This window comes from Lactuca virosa, chromosome 2 (assembly GCF_052849685.1).
Source record: "Lactuca virosa cultivar CGN04683 chromosome 2, Lactuca_virosa_CGN04683_v6, whole genome shotgun sequence".
NCBI lineage: Eukaryota > Viridiplantae > Streptophyta > Magnoliopsida > Asterales > Asteraceae > Lactuca > Lactuca virosa.
The window spans coordinates 284,760,797-284,782,525 of NC_136427.1; the positions used below are offsets into that span (position 1 = coordinate 284,760,797).

Consider the following 21,729-nt stretch of genomic DNA (forward strand, 5'->3'; position numbering starts at 1 on the left):
AACGGCCTAAACATTAGAAAGATACCAAAACTCGGTCTACAAGTCAACTCTAAAGTTTGACCTAATGTAAAACTTGGTCAAAATGTCAAAAAGTCAACATCACGGTCAAAAAGACCAAAAAGTCAACATCGCGGTCAAAAGACTCCATGTGCCTCATTATGGGCGCCTCGCGTCTAATACATGGCAAAATAGTCGGGTTTCAGCTCAATCAGGCGCGTCTCAAAAATCTACACATGTGCTTCTGTGCCCTTGAAAAGACGTGTCACGTCTAGGACAAAGGGTTTTTCGATTTAATCCATTAAGTCACGGGCTTAACTTTTCAGATCTGATTCTTAATAGTGTGTTAATGGATAAAGTTTACAACATTATCCATTAAAATGCTCCAAACACGTAAGATCTAACATTCTAATTCTCTAAAATGACCAAGTGAACTCTAACTCTTGAATGACATGATGGGAATTAATCAAACCTCATTTTTCAAAGTACAAAAGTCTAGAGAGTAATCCAAGGTGTTCAAAAGGTGTTGGAGTTCTCTCAACTCCAAGAACACAAGCAAAATGGACCAAAAGTGCCAAAAACTACATATAACAAGATCTAATGGACTAAAGAGCAAGATATGAACTTTATACTCACAAAGGTCGAAAAATAGATTGAGTTTGTTGGACATACACTTGGAACCACCTTTCTTACAACAATGAAACCTTCTTGATCTTCAAGATTCACTACAATGGAAGAAATAAGCTCACAAATCACAAAATACTCAATAACAAGATAGGGGAGGCTAGGGTTTCTCTCAATGGTGCTCTTGAGGCTAAGAATAATGAGACATAGGGTTTTGTGCCCTTTAAATAGACCCAAATTGCGAGAAAAGACCAACAGCCCACAGGTCGTACACGTCGTGTCCTTATATAGGCACCCCGACGCCCCAGACAAATTCCACAATTTTTCAGATTTTCAGCGAATTAAACAGATTAAAGCCAGAACAAAATACGTATCAGGAACTCGGATGTTACATGAGAAGACGGAGTTTAACTGTAAAAAAGTTTGGGTTATCTACAGAAAAGTCCCAAAGTTTTTTCAAAAGTTTCAATAAAGTCCTAAAAGTTTTTTTTTAACAGAAAAGTCCCAATATTTTGATTTTTTGCCTAAATTTACGAAAAAATCCTTTTTTATATTTGAACTATATAGATTATATGATTTTTTCAAAATATTGGGACTTTTTTGTTTAAAAAAAACTTTTAGGACTTTATTGAAACTTTTGAAAAAAGTTCGGGATTTTTCTGTAGATAACCCAAAAAAGTTTTGGACAAGTATATATTTCGTATAGCAAAAATCTCATGTGTTCAATGTTGTATAAAATTTCATTTTTTTGGAACCTTGTGTTCAATGTTGTATAATTTATATGTTAAAAACTTAAATTATCGATAAATAACTATCATGAGACTTCCAGAAAATCTAATTTTTGATCAATGGAGGAACAATATTATAATTTTTGTTCAATAAGATACTAAAGTGGATGACTGATTCGTTCCGTACTAATCACAAAAAAATCTTTTGATAACACGGATTCCTATTTTTCTATGATATTTCACGATCAATATAGTTGGCTGAATTACTTTTAAAAAAATCATCCCGTTGAATTTGTTTAGTTTACAAGAAGATAATATTTATATAAATAATAAAAATAAGTATATCAACGATTTAACATATCAAATCTATAAAGAATCAGAACTATAGTGAAATCAACACATTTTCTTAAAATAAAAAATTAAATCGTTATAATATATAAATAAAAATGATTTATTAAGAAAAAATAGGTATTTTCTACTTGAACTACTCCCTTAAAGTTTTGTCAAGAATAATCTCTTTTAAAGAAAGACAATTTTCTACCTCTTTCTCTTACAAAGAATAATGTGATTTACCAAAAAGCTTTTCAAGAACCACCCTTTACAGTTTACATTCATTGCTTTATTTTTCTGGTTTTTACAAAGAAAAATAAAGGAAAAAAGCACTTAAAAGAACACCTTCACGAATCTTTATACGATAAAACAATATATCATTTTTCATTAAAAAAAAAAAAAAAAAAGTCAAACATTTACTCAGTCACGTGTAACTGTTTAAAGTTTTAACCGATTATAATTTTATCAGATGTTTTAGGTGTTTTTAGTTATGATAATTCAATGTTATTTTTGTAGTTTAACAAATATAATTTTTTTCTTACGTCACATATATCTCTTGCAAATGAAGATTAAGAATTCTTATATCCAATGAATTACACATCAATGTTTTAAAATTTGATTGACGTAGTATTACTCAATTAATGCAACTTTTAAAGAAATGATATCAATTCATTAAGTTTCGTATCCCTTCAAAATCTACATCATTTATAGTTACAACAAAACTTTTTGGAACAAAATTTAGGTTTTACAAAGAATACTAAACCATTTGTAACACCTATTAGACTATTAGTTAATAAACAACTACATACATGATAAATGATACATGATGATAGATGATAGAACAATAGTTACTCCACTACATACAACAATAATAGGGGAATGCATGCATTTATTTAGGTTTTCAGAGACAATACAGACATTTAATAGGAATGAAACGTTATTCAAAAATGAAGTATGGAAAATATTCGGTAATCATTCTTTAATTTCACCTCAAATCAATTCTCCGAAACACAACGAAACAGAATCAAAGTAACTAGAAACAATAAAGTAGAAAAAGAGAAAACTGAATCCATGAACACAATCCGTAACTCAAAATTTATACAATCACAAAAATAATTTGTTGGAAATCATTATTACAAGATCTTGATTCCGAAAACAAAATATGAACGAAGATGATGCGAACAGGGTAACCACAAAGGCAGGCTGCAGCCATTGATGGAGTACATGATATCTCTGAAACAAACAGAGTGCAAAAATAATCATGCACAAGCTTCTCTTCTTCGTGCCATTGCAAAGAAAATCTCAAGATCCGGTGACTGGAAATACCCATTCGCCGGCGGTTTCTTCTGCTTTGAATGAACAGGCTTCTTCTTCGGGGCCGCCGGGCATTTCATCGGCATCCGACTCCCACTTCGTTTGGGTGTCCGGCAACCTTCCTCCGCCGATCCATAACCACCGTCAACCTCCATATTGTAAGATTAACGATAAGATAAAGAATTAAAGATAGTTTGTATGATTTGGGAGAGATTTATGATAGGTGATTTGTTAGATTAGAAACAAAGAAAGAACGAAAGGGGTTTTATGGTGATGAAAATGAGTTTGTAGCTTGTTCGTGAAGCTGGTATTTGAATCCTGTGAAGCTTCAACGGATCCGACGTGGATTTAAGGTGACAATAAAGAGAGTGAAGGTATGGGTTTGCCCAGATGGGGACACGTGTCCTGTTTCTAAGAGGAAGCTTCTGGGTTAATGGCGGAATTTATTCGAATCTGGGCCATCCATTTCTTTTCCCGCCACTTTTTCCTTTTTATGGAAATATGGATTCATTTCTTTTTGGATAAAATCGCCACCACCTTCTAATAATTTGTTATCATTAAATGTATTTACTATTTAGAGAGAGATGTGTATATCTTTTACAAAAAAAACAGAATATGATTTATCACTTTGGGTTTTGAAATCGGATAAAGTTGTTAAATGTTGTTTTGCTATCTGATTTTTTTTTTTTTAAATTTATTTTAAATGTAATACGATTATAAGAAAAAGATTGTGAATTTTATTATTAAAAAAACTACTTGGTGAGTCGCTTTATTCGATTTAGATGCTTCATGCTTATTCTTATATAGGTGTAACCCATTGTTGGTTTTGGGTCCCTGAGCTTTGTTTGGTTTATTCTTTTGCGGCCTTCGATTGAGATAAGGCCACCAATCTCGAATATAACACAATTCAGATAAATGCATTTTCGTATTTTGTTTAACTTATATTTCTGTATATACAGATACTTATACGTTTATAGGCTTATAGCCATGTAAAGTTTATCAGCTTTTTTATTTGAATTAAATATAACATGTTCTTGGTGATGACGATTGAGATAGCTTTATTTTATATTTAAATTGTGGTTCCGTTTGTTGGCTTACTCGCAATCATTATTTATGTTAATTGATTACAGGTTTCTTTCTTATAAAATTTTAACTTTTAGTTTATAAACAAAAGCTCAAAAAAAAATGAAAAGGTTTTATTTTGAAACTTTTAGCTTTAGGTTTTACATAATTTTATTAAAAATTAATAACTATATTTATAAAATATTTTTATATTAATAAAAACTATAGCTTCTAGCTATTAGTTAGTTTTGTCAAATATGTCTTATATTAAGGTTCTCTTCAGTTTATTGCAATTTAATATTTTGGGAGACCATACAAATAGCTTATTATAATTTTTAATGTAACTTATAAATTAAGTTTATAAACTAAAGCTAGTTTTTCAATTAACACGGGCTTTATGATAAAAACAAGATGATGCAATCAATAAGACTAAAGAGTATAAAACTTAAATAAATATGTTTTTGTTAAATTATTTGTAGTATTTATTTATATTCTTCGTATATAAATATAAAGATGAACCATTTTATCATTTTCATAGCTATCATATTTATTATAAGGCTACAGATATAATAATTACTTTTTTCAAAATTTAAGTTCAAATATGAATGAATGATGTTGAAGATCCAACTTGGCATACTTAATGTTATATAGTGAGGTATACGATTTATCATATATTGTTTTTAATAAAACCTTAATATTTTTGCCAAAATAACTATATGATGCCCAAAGAAAAAGTTTATAAACTTGGACAATTCATTATTTTCAAGTATAATGTCTTCTCGAATTTCGACTGCAGTATTTAAGCTCATATATTAGATATACGTTTTTGAAATTAAAATATTTCTTGTCATAAATTAATAAAAATAGAAAGCTTTTTATCATATGTATCAAAATACTCACGTATTATGCACTTTGATTTTAAAGTTGTAGATTGTTCTAATGATTAAAATACGCACTTATTATGTATTTAATTAAAATAATGGTATGGTAGGTGAATTAAGCGAGTATCCTTGAAGATTGCTCAAGTGTTCCTATCTTATAATACACAACCAACTGTATTATGTAAATCAAGATTTATTATATTGGCCTGATGGCATCGATTTTAAATAGATAATCAATTAACGATAAAAGAAACCTAAACCTTGGTTGGTTATAGTAGATTTACATATATGCTATTGAAAAAAAAAATTACTTAAAAGTGGTAACTAATTGTCTCTATTGTTTACAACGGTTTTTTTTATACCATTGATCATTAAACTTTCATTTTGTGTTTAAATTATAGTTTTATGACCAGCAATAGCCCGTATTGCCGGCTCCATCTCTTAAAATTATAAAATACAACCATTACAACCAAATTATCAATAAATACGACAAACACGAAAAAAAAAATATTTAAGTTATTTAATTCATAATTAATCTTACAAAAAACAAAAAATACATGTTAATACCGTGTCAATTTCATGTCGAGGTTTGAATACAAATTCCCCACAACATGACCTTCGTGTTTTTTACAGCAGACAATAACACGACACTATCAATAACAAGACACATCAAAAACGCACAACATGAAATGAAGTTTGGACCGAATTGAAATTCAAATTTGTGTTTGTGTCATGTTCTTGTAAAGTGTAAAAAAAAATGTTTTGTCGTGTTCGTGTTCAAACTTCGAGATGAAATTTACATAGTATTAACATTTAGTTTGTAGTGTTTTTTTTGTGTGTGTGTTTTATAAGATTAATTGTGACTTAAATAAATTAAAGGTTTATTTTACTTAATCTTTTTCATGTTTGTTGTGTTGATCGTTTTTATCATGTTTAAATTAAATCGTTTTCATGTTAGTAAAACAAAACATGACATCATGCAATGTTCTTTTTGTGTTATACAAAAAATTATTGTGTCTATGATGTCAAAATAAAAAAAAAATTAAAAAAAAACTATCCGATTATATGAAAAAATGATTATTCTCACATTTTGGGGTCACCATAATTATTGAGGGTTTGACTGCAATGGACGTATTCTACGATTTAAAGAGATGTAACCGACAAAACAGATTATTGCCGATGACAGTGGTATAATTTGAATACAAAATAAAAGGTTTATGATCAATTGTGTACTAAAAAAATGATCAAATGCAAACAAAAATGTCAATTGGTTACACTCTTAAATGATTTTTCCCATCTTATATGTCAATTTGTTACTCTTAAATGATTTTTCCAATCTTATATGCCGTATGCCAAATAAATGTTACCCTATTACAGCCGATCATAAGAGAATAATTTAGACATAAAATAAGAGTTTAATGGACTATGGCATGAAAAAATGACCAAATGTAAATAAAAATGACAGTCGATTAGCTTTATAAGGGATGGGTAATACAAGGGTTGATAAAAGAGTAAAACTACGATTAAAGACCTATAAAATGATATTTAATAATGAAAATAAATTGTGATGCAAGCATAAGCTAGAATATCATTTTCTTGAAAATTCTGTAATTAATGTTGCAGATCCTGACAAATTAAATAAATCTCCCTAGAGTTTGATCTTGTAGCTTTAGGCCTCAACCATGACGACTTCCTAAATAAAGGCTTGCAGATCTTGCTCAACTCTGCAACCACCACAACAATTGATTTATAAAAGGATTTAGTTACTATTTATAAAATATAACACCAAGATTTTATATTTTAAAATATTTTTTATAAAAATTTACCTTTTGTATCCTCGCTCTCTAGAAGCTTGACAATAAGGTGCCCTCCAGCTTTCAGTACACCAACATCATCTTCTTCTTCCTCCTCTTGGTTAGGCTGCTTTTCTGTTTTTCCAAGTGCCAAATCAAGTGCCCGCATACCTAATTCCATTGATAAAGCTGCATCTCTTGTTGTGATTCCAGACACAAGTGGACACATATCTGATAATACAACTGAAAATCCTTTCTTCTGCAAAATCGATTAGGGGTTTATTTATTATTGATTTGAGGAAATGGTAGGCAACAAAAACAGGGTAAATAAAATGACCTGAGGGGAGAGGTTTAGAAGTTGATGTTTGTGAAGGTTCATGACATCTGCACAAACAGTTGAAACCCTTGAATCGCAATGAGTAGAAGGAACCTTCACCTTCTGTTCTGGATATAAACAATGAGCTTAAAGTTAAATCATTCTTGTGTAATAAAGTTTAGTTATATGAATCGAGTACAAGAACTATAATCAACAACAGGATTACCTTAAGATCAATGCCAACAACAACACCACCGTTCTTCAATGGACCAAGGCTTTGACAAGCTACCTGATTTTGAATGATTGAAAGTAAAAACTAAGTTAACGAATTACAACACTACAAAAAGGAGTCGATCCATCAAATTTGCGCAAATCGTCATGGCACACGAAGCGATTGGTATGTTACAACAATTGGAACGAAGATTCGGTCAACGAGAAAGGGAGAAAGAAGGAGACCTGAAGCCAAGCACCAGGAGCACAACCTAGGTCAACAACAGAGGAACCAGGTGTTATCAATTTGTACTGTTTCTGAATCTGGAGTAGCTGCACTTCCAAGTTCCAACCATAATTAAACGAAAACTAATGAAATTGTAATGGTGATACTCATATCATATTTTGGTTAAATTAAAGTTCATCCGAATATAAATAATATGCCAGTTTTAATCTTCAAATTGTGAAAAAATGAAACCTAACTAGTATATTACCTTGAAGGCCGAGCGAGCAACATAACCAAGTCGCTGAGCTTCTCTGTAGAAGAAATCTGCAGTTCCAGAGCCGCTCATTCTACTTCGATAATCGATTCACAGCAAATCGTAAAAAGTAAAAACCCCTCTTCTATCTTCAACGTTCAACCTCTCTGTGTTCGGGTTCGGACTTGGTTGGATCCAGGATCCCAGGAGGATGGATAATGGATCTACTATTGGGCCTGTCATGGGTCACTACTCGCTAGTTTATCATTTGGGACTAATAGTCCGATCACTAATGCATCCAAATATCCAATACAATTAATTATAGATCGGAAAAAGCCAAAGCTCACTAATATATTGACATGCGTTCAAATTTTAGGAGCTTCATTCAAAGGTGGTTAAGAAAAAGGTGTGCGATACAACGTCATATGTCTTGCTTAGCATCATCGCTAAAGGCGAGTCGGGTCGGGTCCTCTTCCCATAACCTTGAAATCATAAAAACCACTATGGTAGGTGAGCAAACCATTTAAGGAGCCAATATGTGCACAAACGGATTCGGTTATTTTTGTGTATGGAAAAATATATGATCCAGGTATTTTAAAATCTGTTCAATGTAAAATTGAATCGAAAAATATCTAATCTGACCGATAGGATCCGAATACGTGAAAAATCGTCTTCGTATATTGACCCCGGAAAAAAAATCTGACTTGGGTTCGGATAAACTGGATGACCGTTATAAGCAATAAAAAATATTAAAAAAGGGTAACGTGACGATAAATATAGCCATTGGAACCCCTAAATGGCCATATTTTCCCATCTAGAGTTTATATAAATAGGTGCTGGTTCATTTGGTTTCAACACACCGCAAAAGACTACTGTTCTCGACGTTTTTCACAATCTTGACTTTTTTCTTCAATTTCAAAACTAAAAATCATCCTCATAATGTAACACCCAGAATCAGAAAGGCCAAGAAAGGAAAGGAAAACCCTAAGTCAAAGGGGTCAACTCGTCGAGTCCAAGGAAGAACTCGACGAGTCGAAGCGGGATCCGGGTGGAAGAGTAAGTGGCCGACTCGACGAGTCGGCGAGTGGACTCGGCGAGTCAGGTCTGGGTTGGGAAACCCTAATTTTCGGACTTGGTACCCTATTTAAACATCATTTCAGGCCTCCACCCCAGCCTCAATCACTCCCTTCACCTACTCTCGAAACCCTAAGCAGCCATTGAGTGTCCTTAAGCTTCTCTTGCCATTTTTGAGTGATTTAAAGCTAGAAGGAAGAAGGAAAACCTTGGGGATTCAAGAAGAGGCAGTAGATCCATAGTTTGGGAAGCATTTCAGATCAATTGAAGGTATGAAGCTTGTTAGGGCATGTCAAACCCAACAAATAAAGGGGTACAAATGACTCCAAGTACACTACTCTATTGCACTAGAAAAATAGTACAAGGCAAGTAGGGTCGATCCACAGAGACACGGGATAATTAGTATATACCTCTTTGCGTAAGGTATTTGTTCACAAAAGATTAAATAAGGGGGGGGGGGGGGGGGGGTTTGAGTGTAATGATGTAGTAAACCAATTTAGAACACGATTAAACAACTAAACTAATGAATTAAGTTCAGATTTTGTAAGGACTCCAACTCCATGTATGACAATCCAGCAATGTGAATCAAAGATGACAAGACATTTGTTTCATTCTATCTAAGTTGGTACTTGAAAGTGTTAACAAGCTCTAACGCTTTCCATTCACCACATTAATCAATCAAAACAAGCTCGTTGATTAATCCTAACCTTATTAACCTAATCTAAACAAGCTCTTAGAAGTAGATTAAAAGATTGCATTAAGCTTATTGTGAATGTTCCCAACAACACCCAATACTCCTCACAAGCTCGGGAGCGTAAGAATATGTGAAAATATTTACACTAAATTCATTCATAAGAAATCAATTTAATGCTTGTTACTTAGTTCAATTCACAAAACAATTACGTATTTTGCAAAATAAATAACTTGAATGACCTAACCCCAATTCAAATGGCCAATAAGAATCATTATTAGAATCAAACATTCGATTGAAGTAAAATCAATTTCACTAGATAGAAATTAAACACAAACATCAGGTCATATGATTTGATTCACAACCAAAAAGTCAAAACATGAAATTGGAGAAGTTAGGGTTCTAGCCATACATGGCTAGAACAAGATCACAAGTCTAAAGATGAAATTAATTGTAATTACAACTTACAAAAACGAGAATTAATGTTTCCAAATGATTAACGGACAAACCCTTGCAAAAACCTTCGAATTCTCCTCTCCAATGGTGCTCTGATATGTTGTGTGTCTGTAAAAATGGCCTTCAACCCGTAATATGAAAGATAGCAAAAACTGCCAAAAGTTGGTTTTTGGGTCGAACACGGCCCGTGTTAAAATAGGCTAAACTGACACGGGTCGTGTTCAGCAGTCAACACGCCCCGTGTTGATTTGTACTAAACTGACACGGGTCGTGTTCAGCATGATCAACAGCTTCTTCTTGGTCAAACACGCCCCGTGCTCACTTTTCAGTGTAAATCCAACACGCCCCGTGTACCTCTCTGACTCCAATTCCAAACTTGATTTTTCCAACTTTTTCGTTCTTCGCCCGATCATCCCGAAATCTTCACCAATGCTTCCCGGCACTTCCCAAAGCGTGTTCCAACCTCCGTTTTACCTGAAAAAGACATGAAAGTGTGCAAATAAGGTTGTTCTAGAGACTAACATGAATATGATGAAATGCAAGAAAAAGGAAGAACAATTGTGCTAAATAGATGCATGAAATGGGACTAAAAGGTGTGCAAAAAGGTGCACAAATAGCACCTAACAAAGCTCATACCTTGACTGATAGTCATCTAGATCCTCTTCTTAACCTACATTTTGTCACTTTTGGGCCATTTCCAAGGTCAATCCGAGTATTGAGCTTTTGTGGACGAAGAGGACTTTAGATCTGAGTATGTATGAGCCTTAGGAGCTCTGAGTGAGAAGCTTTATTCAGCCATAGCCTCATTTCTTGTTTTGGACCTTCATTTTAGCTTAGATTTGATGTTCAAGCTTCATAGCTCTTTGGATGCACGTAAAGTTGGCAACTTTACGTGTAATGCCAGCCCTAGGAGTCCAGATCGACAAGTGGGAAGCATTGGAATGGACTGTAATCGTCTGAATGAAGGTGTCACAAGTGGACTCGGCGAGTCTGTTCTTGGACTCGGCGAGTCGGGTCGCAAACCATAACCCCTTCTGGATGCGAGTTAAACCAGTGAGTTGAGGCGGTGACTCAGTGGGTTGTATTTTATGTTTATCGAGTAGGGCTCGATGCCAGGTGAGGCCTGATGATTATATTGTATGCTAGTTATTTGTATATGTTTTTATGATTACCGGGTACGACCCGATGCCGGGTGGGGCCCGAAGACTAGTCTGTATGCTATTTATCTCTGTGATTATGGCATGTGTTGTGTGTTTATATGTTATATGTTTATATGTTTATACCGGGCAGGGCCCGATGCCAAGTGGGGCCTGATGATTGACATATCTGTATATCGAGTGGGGCTCGATACCGGGCGGGCCCGATGACAGGGCGGGGACCATTATATATTTATTTTATTTTTGGTATGTGGTATTTGGGGAACTCACTAAGCTGTGTGCTTACATTTTTGTTTATGGTTTCAGGTATCTCTGGTTCAAAAGGGAAGGGTTCGGCTTGATCGCAACGCATACACCCTTGTTTTCCGCAATATGTGATTTTGGGGTTTTAACTCTGATAATTGTTTTATTTTGAAACTCTTCTAGATGTTGGATTAAAGGTTAATGAATGTTTTGGGCATAATAAAAACGAAAATTTTACCCTACGAATTTCTATAAATTATGGGATGTTACATCAGAAGTCTTAGTCCTCTTAGCCTAGCGTCTGCACCTGCTTCGTCTTGGGCGTCGTCTGAAGCTCCAACTCAATCTCCCACTCGTGGTCCCTCTCAATCATATCATTCAGGGTCTTGCTCCCCTAAAAGCTCACAAACTCCGAGATGTCATCCCTTAACATGTCATGATATTTCATCTTCTTCATATCCTCATCCACAACGTATTGCGGAACTAAAAGAGCCATCTCCCGGAACTTGGTGGTGATCTCCGCCATAGTCTTGGTATTCTAGAGAAGGTCCTGAAACTCCCTCGCCAGCTGCTGCACCTCGATCGTCGGTGAAAACTCCCTCTGGAACCTTGTAAAAAACTCATCCCAAGTCATGGTTACCACTGTCGCAGTCCCCACGGCTCCGCCGACCTCATCCCACCAATCACGTACTCGGTCCCTCAGCAGGTAGGATGCAAACCCTACATTTTCTCCCTTCGGGCAAAAACTCGACCGTTAAGCATTTTCCATGTCAGCGATCCAGAGTCGGCTAGCGATTGGGTTCTTAGCCCCGAAGAACTCTGGAGCTCCACAAGCCTTGAAATCCCGAAATGAGGGAGTTCGCGCTCCTAACTGACCCGCATCAATCTCAGATCGAAAGGCCCTGAGTTGTTCATCCATAAGCTCCATATCCTCTCCTTGATGGTACCAAACAACACAAGAGTAGCATCCACAATACCGTGAGAGATCTCGACCGCAATGAACTCGCGTAGCCTCTCATCAATCGGTTGTGTGCCCGAGCCAAAACTAGAACCAGAGCCAGAACCTCCTGTTCGAGTGATCATCACCATACTCAAATTGAAATACAAACATATAAATGATCAACATAAAACTCGAGAGAACTCTCACTATACAATTCTCCTTAGAATCCCCATGTCTCTCCTTGTCTCGAGTACAGATCATGTGTTTCCAGTAGTACGGGCCCAATACTACCTTCCACACCTACTTGTACCCTCCTCAAGAGCCGTCCTGATTCTTCTAAGTCACCACACTAAATCTATATACCAATATTATGCTATAAAGCATACAAAACCTACTATGGCATTACTTAGGCTCTTCTATGAGTTATCAATCTGGCCACCTCTACCATACAGAGAATCTCAATCACACTGTCGGTTGCCCTATGCATGCAAGTTATAGACAAAATGGGATCACATAGACTATTAAATGATGGTTCTACCCTAAGTCTACAACCAAACAAGGAACGGGAAATGAGTCTAAATCGATCATTCTAGGGCTATATGATCCTAATCATATACAACTTGTAAAGTATACACTTAGAAAATTAACTGAGTCGATATCAATTTCAAGAAATACATAACATCCAAATCCCCTAGGCTATAAGGCATCATACAAATCAGGCAATTCTATCATACGATTCATGAAGGTATCCTTAGCCCTATTCTAGCATGCCATTTATATGTCAGGCATACTAATCACACCACATAGATATGGGTATTTTAAGAACCACTTACTTGAGCTCGGCTGATTGCACGCATCGCACCCATCCTTTTTACTTGGTGAAAATCTTTTTAGAATATGAATTTGCTTTTGAAAATATTATCATTTCCTCAGTTTGAGTTCTGACACACCCGAAAGTGTGCCCGAATCCCTCAAACCAAAGCTCTGATACCAACTTATAATGACCCAAAATTCATAAGTAAAAATTTTAGTTTTAAGTTCATCAATCCCAAACATCACATCTTTCAAAATCATCCAAAATACAAACTATCACAAAACATCAGAGTAAAAGAGATCATAAATGCGGAAATCATGAGGGGGAGGATGTTGTGCCATCACGTCGGGCCCTTCCCTATAATACCGGAAGTACCTGAAACCAAAAACATAACTGTAAGCGCAAAACTTAGTGAGCTTCCCGAAAATACCACAAACATCATACACATACATATAACAACACGTGGCTGTGTCAGGTTCGTAACAATCCCCAGGTCCGTATCAACCCAATGGAACAGGAGATAGATGTGTCGGGTCCGTATCAACCTCGAGTCCAGATTGGCTCTAAATATATATCATACAATCACATCAGTAATAGTCACATAATTGCAACATTTTACACGTACGAATCAGTGGGACGACCCCGGTGCCTTCGACCCACTAGTGTGGTAAGAAGAGTCACCTCTAGTTGAAGATAATTGAATCTCACACTCGAGCTGATGCTAACACATCTCCTTTCACTAATCAAAACCCAAAGACAACCCTAATTAAAATCAGGTTTTAACCCATAATCAATGGTCCAAATCATCTTTTATCTTATTAAGGGCAAAAGACCATTTTGCCCTTCCCATACCTAACCCAACTAATCAAGGCCCAAAACCCCTAATGGCCCAAGGCCCAAAAATGGCCCAATGGATTTTCTGGGAATACGCCCGACGTACTCCACATTACACCCAGCGTACGTTCGATCCATGGAAAGATTACGGGGCCATAACCATCTATGCCCATCGTACTCAGGTTTACGCCTAGTGTAATCACCTGAGTTCCAAACTCTAAACTAAGGTCTTAATGGGTTAAGACTTAACGTCCAAACTTCAAATCCAAGCCTGATAAAACGTCTAAAGCCATAAAGTTGCAACCTTTATGCCTTTGCATGTCGAAAGGAAGCTCAAAACCAAAACCCTAACTTATATTATCATCTAAACTTCTATAAATCTTGCATGGATGAATACCAAGGACCAAGCTTTCATTTTAATGACACTATACACCCTAAAACATCTGATAGGACAGCTTAAAAGCTCTGTAGTATTACATACTCTCAAAGATCAAGGTTTTGAGACAAAAAGAATATGAATCTAGCAAAGAAAGCTCCAAGGTATGAACTTTATACCTCCAGAAGATGCATAAATATGGGAAGAATTTGGATCCAAAAGCTTGAGAGCAACACCACAACTCCAAAGGTCTTCCTTCACCACCAAGAACACCAAAATGTCACTCTAAAGCTTCAAAACTCACACACAAGAATTAGGGTTTCGAGATGGAGGCTGGAGGTAAGAAAGGGTTTAAGGCCATAAAGTTCTTTAGATAGGGTCGAAACCCTAAAAATTAGGGCTTGCCCTCTGTTTGAGTATGCCCAACGTACAAACATGTACGCCTAGCATACGCGAGGGATTTCGTGACCAACTTTAAGGACCTACGCCCGACGTACCCATCTCGTACGCCCAGCGTAGGGACCAAATTTGCAATCTTTTTATGGAATCAATGCTAAAATGAAAAAATACCTGGAACACTGGCGTTACAGCTGTCCAGATTGAACATTTCCCTTATTTTTGGCATTCTCTTGGACCCGAAGATATTCTTCTATGCGCAGTGACTACCCAATTGAACCAAAGACAATTCGTTTTTTTATGTTTCATACTGTGTTTGAAATTCTTCCACGGAGAGGGAAGTTTATCAATCTCACTCGAGACATCATTGGATTTGTCCATATTCATCTTGTGTAAAGTAAATTGCCCCAAGATACGAAGGAGTTCATTATATTTTTCAATTAAGGGCCTTGAATCAACCATCTTATAGTTATTGAAATCACTCACTAAGAACTTCTTACTAGAAGCATCTTCAGCGATATATTTTTAATTCAAGGGAATTCCATAATGCCTTAGCACTTTCAACATTTTGGTATATATCGAACAAGGAATCAGACATATCGTTTAGAATATGTCATCTGCATATATAATCATCGTTTTCCCACTTACTGCGCTTCCAAGTCTGTTCCAGCGTCTCATCTTCCACTTCTTCGGGCTCAAAGTACTCAACACATACACCACTTTCAATGTTGTTAACATGAAATGCATCTTTTTATGCCAACTTCTGAAATCATTCCCTTCAAATTTGTTAAGATTTTTGAATTTCTCATGTCTTTCACAAAATCCGCCATGAACACCACCAAAAAATATCAATTCGATTGTTAGAACTAGAGTAGAAATAGAATATGATCACTAGATTCTTCAAGGATCATGTAGTTCACTAACCTAACATATATTTCTCTTCTATGTATGGGTTACGAGAAATTCGATCTTAGATAATTCTTAAAGGAACAGTCAAGATTCTAGGCACAAAAAATCGATAAAAAACGAGAGAGAGGGTGTGATCGAATTTCATATGTTTCAAAAATGAAAGAGAATATTTTGATATCTCCCAGAATTTGAAAAATTCAACTGCATTTGGATAAGGAAGTTATCACTTGATAACCACACAAAGTTACATTTGGACCCCTAAAATTCAATAATTTCTATAATATCACATTTTCCTAACCCGCCAAGGGCGTGGCCCCCTTGACCCTGGCTACTTTGGTTGTACCGGGATCAATCTAGATTAATACAAGTGCGCACTCTGCATCTCCTACAGTCCTACCTTGTATTAAAACTACGACATAATCCTCATGAAACATGTATAAATCTCATTACATAAAATGAACCGGTGACACTAAAATCACCAACAAATAATGGTGTGGTGGTTGGGATGAAGGGAGTGTATGATGGCAGGTGATGGCGAGCCTTAATCAAAACAGAGGGTTGTATATGGTGGTCGTGATGGTTTTTCCAACTGAGATAGGGAGTAACATATAATTTGTGTCTTTTATATAAAATTAAACACAATGGCAAAAAGGTCAAAACACTTTAAATTTAAGTAGACGGATAAAATCAAGGTTCTAAAAAGCTCGTCATGGCTCCAAGGCTTGTAGTTGCCGTCGAGTTTTGACAAATTGTCACCTTGGGTCATATATGTATATAAAAATGAATAATAGTAGAAAATATATATAAAATTATTAATTATATACAAAATTCTCACCTTAAGTCATGTCTTACAAACGACGCGACTCGCCACGGCTTGAAAAAAGCTTGAGGCTTGACATTGCCGCCAAGTCACACCTTATGTTATTTAGAACCTTGGATAAAATAGAGAAGTAGAAATATCAGCTCCCTTAATTTTTGGGTTATGAATAATGCTACTCAAAATATTAAGTAACATTATTTATTTTCCTAAAAATAGAGTTGAGTTGAAGTTTCTTGTTGATTTTAGTCTTTCTTTTTCTATTTATATATTTTTAGTTATATATATATATATATATATATATATATATATATATATATATATATATATATATATATATATATATATATATATATATATATATATGACATGTTACTATGAATGAAACATCATATATATGACATGTTATAAATGAAAGGATTTAGGTTTAAATTTTTGATGAAGTATGTCGATGTTTAATAAAAGGGTTAGATTTAAGTTATGTAAATTTAATAAAAGAATTGGGTTTAAGTTGTATAAATTTATAATAATTTATTTTTACTATAATTTTTCGATAACATAAATTATAATGAGAAAAAAATTAGAATATATATATATATATATATATATATATATATATATATATATATATATGTGTGTGTGTGAAGGCTAATTAGTAACGGGTTGTTTGCTGTAATCTATTTAATTACAAAACCGAATAATGTACTTTTTGGAAACGGTCTAACAATGAAACAAATCATTAAGTTTAGAGTGTTCGGTGTTCCGGTACAAATTTAGACAATTTTTTACATAGTATTATTGTAGTTTTTAAATTAGCAAAAAATAGTTTTTTATTGTCGTATGATAACGCTTCAAATAGTACTGCTATGCCAATATCTTAATTCACAGACATTAGGGGTTGCAGCTGACCACCATTAGCATTCCCAAGTCCCAACCCATCACAACATAAAATATTTTCATTTCTTCTTGGCCATAACCTAATAAAAAACAAATTAACAACCCTAGCCCAACGGTATCCGGTGTTGTCCACCCTCCTTAAGGTCGAGGGTTCAAGTCTCATTGTAGATATAGGTGGAATAAATTAGGAATAGTTTAGTATATATTTGTTAGGTGGAATAAGTTAGGAATAGTTTAGTATATATTTGTATTTGTCGTTGAAAAAAAATGTATTCAAAACACTGCCAACTCATGCAGTATCATTATTTGTTTTTACTTGATGCATTAGTATTTAGTAATACAAAAAATCAATTTATTTCATCACTCTCAAAATAGCTGTTGTCTTTTAATATTAGCTATTTCCTTTGCAGTTGTAATTTTTCACTTATTTTCAAATGAGGATAATAATAATCTATATATTTTCATTTACTTAAAAACTAATATTATACAACAGGTGTATTAAATATAACAATAATAATAATCATTATATATTTTCATTATTAGAGACACTTCCAACCCCAAACTCATATGTTGTAATCCATGACGTCGTTCAGCCCTCATATGAATCAGAATCACCCCCATGTGATTTCGATATTATCATTATTATTTATTTATTAATAATTAATAATTAATATATGCACTCACACTCACGCAACACAAATGCTTACCTCCCAAAGCATACATTACATGTCCAGCTACACTGCATACCATAACGTACAACACGTTCCTGTAACATCTTCCAACATAATAACATCACCTCAATCAAATCAAACACCACTATACAATAAAATACAGCATGACAAAAAACAAATTCCACTAATAAATTGAATTTCATTAAAATAATAAGAAAACTACATGAACAATGAGATTAAGCTACCTATATTACTCATTTTTTCTAATGAATTACCAGTCCACAATCACAATGATTATTCTCATTAACACCTTTTTCCCAATTTATTAGATATGACTATAAAAAGCTAACCTGGATGCTTCATTTGTCACTGTTCCAACATTCAGAAGCAGACATGGCCTGCTAATTGCAAAACACAGTAGAAATGTATCGTTTTATATATATATATATATATATATATATATATATATATATATATATATATATATATATATATATATAAACAAAAGTGAATTAAATAACAAAATCTTTAAAAGTAGCATACTTTTTAAACTTAGCCCATGAGCCCATCAAGTCAGCAAGAGAAGCATCCATCCAGCATTGAGCATCCCATGCTCGATCTTCATCTTCTTCTCTTTCTTTCTTCCATTGAAGGAAGTAAAAACACGTGACAAGGTTAGAAATTAAACAGGCTTCCAACAAGATAATGCAACCATAATCCTTCCTTTCCATCCTTGCAACATCCAATGTCCATCTTCATCAATCCCAAAATCTCTATGGTAACGTGACCTTGCCCTTTCCATAGCCATCTTCAAGATTTCTTGATTTAATGGGAGTTGCCTAAATCCAGCTCTCATATTCCTAACCTGCCACTGTTTATAAGTTTCAGGTCTAGCAATCCTCTCACCACCTTCACAAGCAATCACATTCATGGCTTCTTGTCCCCATATCCCTTTCTCAATCAGCATCCTCTCCAGAACCTCACGCCCCACACTAGCCTCAATCATATCAAACAAAGAAGAGAAGAAAAACAAAGCTTCTCTGAATCTTGTTATAAAAAAGGGAGCATTGTAGGACCCATTCACCACCCCTTGTATAAACATATCCGGTTTCATTTTCCTAATCAAGTTCACAACTTTATTCCTTGGACTATCCACCATCACTGTCTCATCAAGAAGATATCTAAACCTATACGCACAATTCACAATTAGGGTTTCCTCAGTATCCAATTCAAGATCCTCAATTGTGATTGTTTCCCATTTTTGAGCTATGGCTTTGAATTTGAAAGGGACATTGAAAGTTTCTGCATAATTCGCTAGCCTGCGACCCGTTTCCTCGACCCGTTGTGAGGGTCGAAACCCGGGACACGGGAAGTCGATCCCGGTGATTCGAAGCTCAGGGGGCCCACCTGGTCTAGTTGAAAGACGTTGTATGAAGCAAGGCCATTGGAAGCCATAAAGAATGCCAAAATCGACTATATGAACCTTTTTTTTGTGTTGGGTAGTATGCAAGATTGTCTTGTTAGAAAAGAAATTTGAGATCTTTATGAAAGGGCAACAACTGAGGTACAAATGGTAAGCTTTCAACACATCTACAGCTGATGTTGGTCTGAAAAGGAGTGTTTTGTATATTTCAGTACCTGATCCAGCCATTCGTGCTTCAAGACCAATTGAGAAGTAATGAGCTAATCTTTGCATTCCATCACCTGTTGGTGATGAATTGTCTCTTATCTGTTTTAGTAGATCAACTGCACTTCTTTGGTCGTTTGCTGCAATAGCTTGTGCACATAGGCTCAACAGTGTTCTCAAATCCACTACATCTTTTTTCACACCTTTTTTACCACGACCACCCTTTCCCCCATTACCCTTTTGTTGTACTCCATTCACCCCATTAGGAACAACATCACAATGAAGATGGTTTTTTCCTCCATTACAAAGTAGAACATCATCAAACATTTTGGATCGAACAGTTGGCTCTGTGTAAACTGCAGATTGCTTGGAAGTCCTCCCATCATCATCAAGATCTTTAGGGTAAGGATTTTTCTTTCCTCTTGTTCTTTCAGGGATGGAATTGCTTTCATGTTTATTCTCTGCTTTGATAACCAAATCATTAGCTTCTTCCTTGTTTTCATTGCTGAGAAGGAACCTACTCAATCCTCCAATATCTTTTTGAAACTGCAGATCAGATCTGGCTGATCTGCTACTGCCAAGTATATCAGAAACACTTTGGATACTCAGGGGCGAATCCGTAAAACTGTCAATGCCATTACTATTACAGCTTGATGAGCAGTAAGATGATTGAGATCTGGATTGTGAATCAAGATTGACAGAAACACTTGGGACGAGAGGTGAATCGTAATCACTAACATCACAACTAAGATTACTTGTACCACTTATGAAAGAATTGTAGTCCGTTAAGGTAATCTCCTCCCTGCCATCATTATCATACAGAGGTACTGTAGGATGGGGGCTACAGAAAGGAGGGTCGTTTACCATAAGAGCATCATAAAATGATTTCTCTGCAGCTTGAAGAGCAGCAGACTCGTGAAGCATGCAAGTCTTCTCCTCTATGTCTTCTTCCATCAGCATCTGGTTTATGTACTTGAAAACTACGTCACTAAGGTCAAAATCTTCATGAAGGTCCCCTTCATTGTTTGAGCTAGAAGAAGGACTGAATCTTCTAAGGCCCAGATCAGGCAACTCGGGAGTATGAGTAGTAGAATTTCGATCTAGAAATGTTTCGTTGAGACTCATGGCGTTAAGAAACTTCTGATCTGATAGAACTGTGGCAGATCCATTGAATTTGGCGGCGTTCAAGGTCGATAGCCGATAATCCGCTTTCCATAGCCCATCCATGACCATCTATCTATCTACCACAAAAAATGAAATCATTAATTAAAAGTCATATCACCTAAATCCCTCAACATTCAACATTCAGATCATAAAGTTTATCAGCTTTAAAAGAGATAACTATCTATTATTCGTGAATTTATAGGATCATAAATAGTTGAAAATCGCTGGATTCTAGTATAAAAACAGAATTATTTGAGGTGATCTAGCAACAGCTAAAAAGTAAACATATACTATAATTGAACTCCATTGATAAAAGAAAGAAAAGAGAAATCAAGAATTTTAAGTCAACAAGAAAGCATTGAGTTGTGATATTCGAGAACAGAGCGCATAATTTGTCAAAAGCAAGCGTTAAACGGAACCGAATTATAAAACACGTTGCATAAAACCAAAATTATTGTAGAATCTAACAGCCAACATATTCATAGAAACATGTCCACACAATCAATTGCATCCATGGATGAATGATGAACGTACCTGAGCAAAAACCCTAAAAAACAACGAGAAAGAGTCGTACAGAGAGAGGGTAAAAACTGACAAAGTGTGTAGAATATGAGGGGAGACTTGAGTTGAGTTGAGGGTGTTGACAATTTTAAAGGGTGTTAGAGGAAAATCTTGACCGCTCAATATTACCAAAGCAGATAGAGCTATTATGATATTCATATTCATAAATGTTTTTCTATAAATATCTAAAATTTACAGTTGAGTCTCCGAAACTCGTTAAAAGGTGACGATTAAATTCATGTAATTTGGAAATTATTAGAAAAAATCATTTGAAATTGAATATGATCGACTTTGAAGATATTACATAAACTCAGCTGATAATTTTTTTTTTATAAGAATTGTATCTTGAAGCCATGCAATTATGGTGA

The 21,729-nt window shown here is 35.0% G+C and overlaps 1 protein-coding gene and 1 pseudogene across 18 annotated transcripts; both read right to left on the reverse strand.

Moving 5' to 3' along the window:
* Window positions 1-6,459: 6,459 nt before the first annotated feature.
* Window positions 6,460-7,925, reverse strand: LOC145157063 (FtsJ-like methyltransferase family protein). The gene is made up of 6 exons (XM_079076210.1): window positions 7,750-7,925; window positions 7,502-7,588; window positions 7,272-7,334; window positions 7,067-7,168; window positions 6,763-6,988; window positions 6,460-6,660 (listed from the first exon to the last, which is right to left on the reverse strand). The coding sequence occupies exons 1-6, from the start codon at window positions 7,825-7,827 to the stop codon at window positions 6,548-6,550; spliced, it is 669 nt and encodes a 222-aa protein (XP_078932336.1). The 5' UTR covers window positions 7,828-7,925; the 3' UTR covers window positions 6,460-6,547.
* Window positions 7,926-9,794: 1,869 nt separating this feature from the next.
* On the reverse strand, window positions 9,795-21,490 carry LOC145161276 (scarecrow-like protein 9 pseudogene; annotated as a pseudogene). 17 transcript variants are annotated; one of them, XR_013738424.1, is made up of 9 exons: window positions 21,335-21,459; window positions 18,553-20,873; window positions 18,360-18,407; window positions 18,046-18,104; window positions 16,460-16,556; window positions 14,890-16,380; window positions 14,499-14,570; window positions 13,560-13,848; window positions 9,795-13,484 (listed from the first exon to the last, which is right to left on the reverse strand). The product of XR_013738424.1 is annotated as a scarecrow-like protein 9 pseudogene, transcript variant X6 (transcript). The 17 variants fall into 17 exon arrangements; XR_013738425.1 differs by having other exon boundaries at window positions 13,560-13,672; window positions 14,499-14,574; XR_013738422.1 differs by having other exon boundaries at window positions 14,499-14,574.
* Window positions 21,491-21,729: the final 239 nt, after the last annotated feature.

Coding starts and splice junctions, on each gene's coding strand:
- LOC145157063 (XM_079076210.1), bottom strand. CDS start 7,827: ATGAGCGGCTCTGGAACTGCAGATTTCTTCTACAGAGAAGCTCAGCGA. Junction 7,335..7,501: donor CTCCTGGTGCTTGGCTTCAG/GTCTCCTTCTTT, acceptor ATTCAAAATCAG/GTAGCTTGTCAAAGCCTTGG. Junction 7,169..7,271: donor TTGTTGGCATTGATCTTAAG/GTAATCCTGTTG, acceptor TATCCAGAACAG/AAGGTGAAGGTTCCTTCTAC.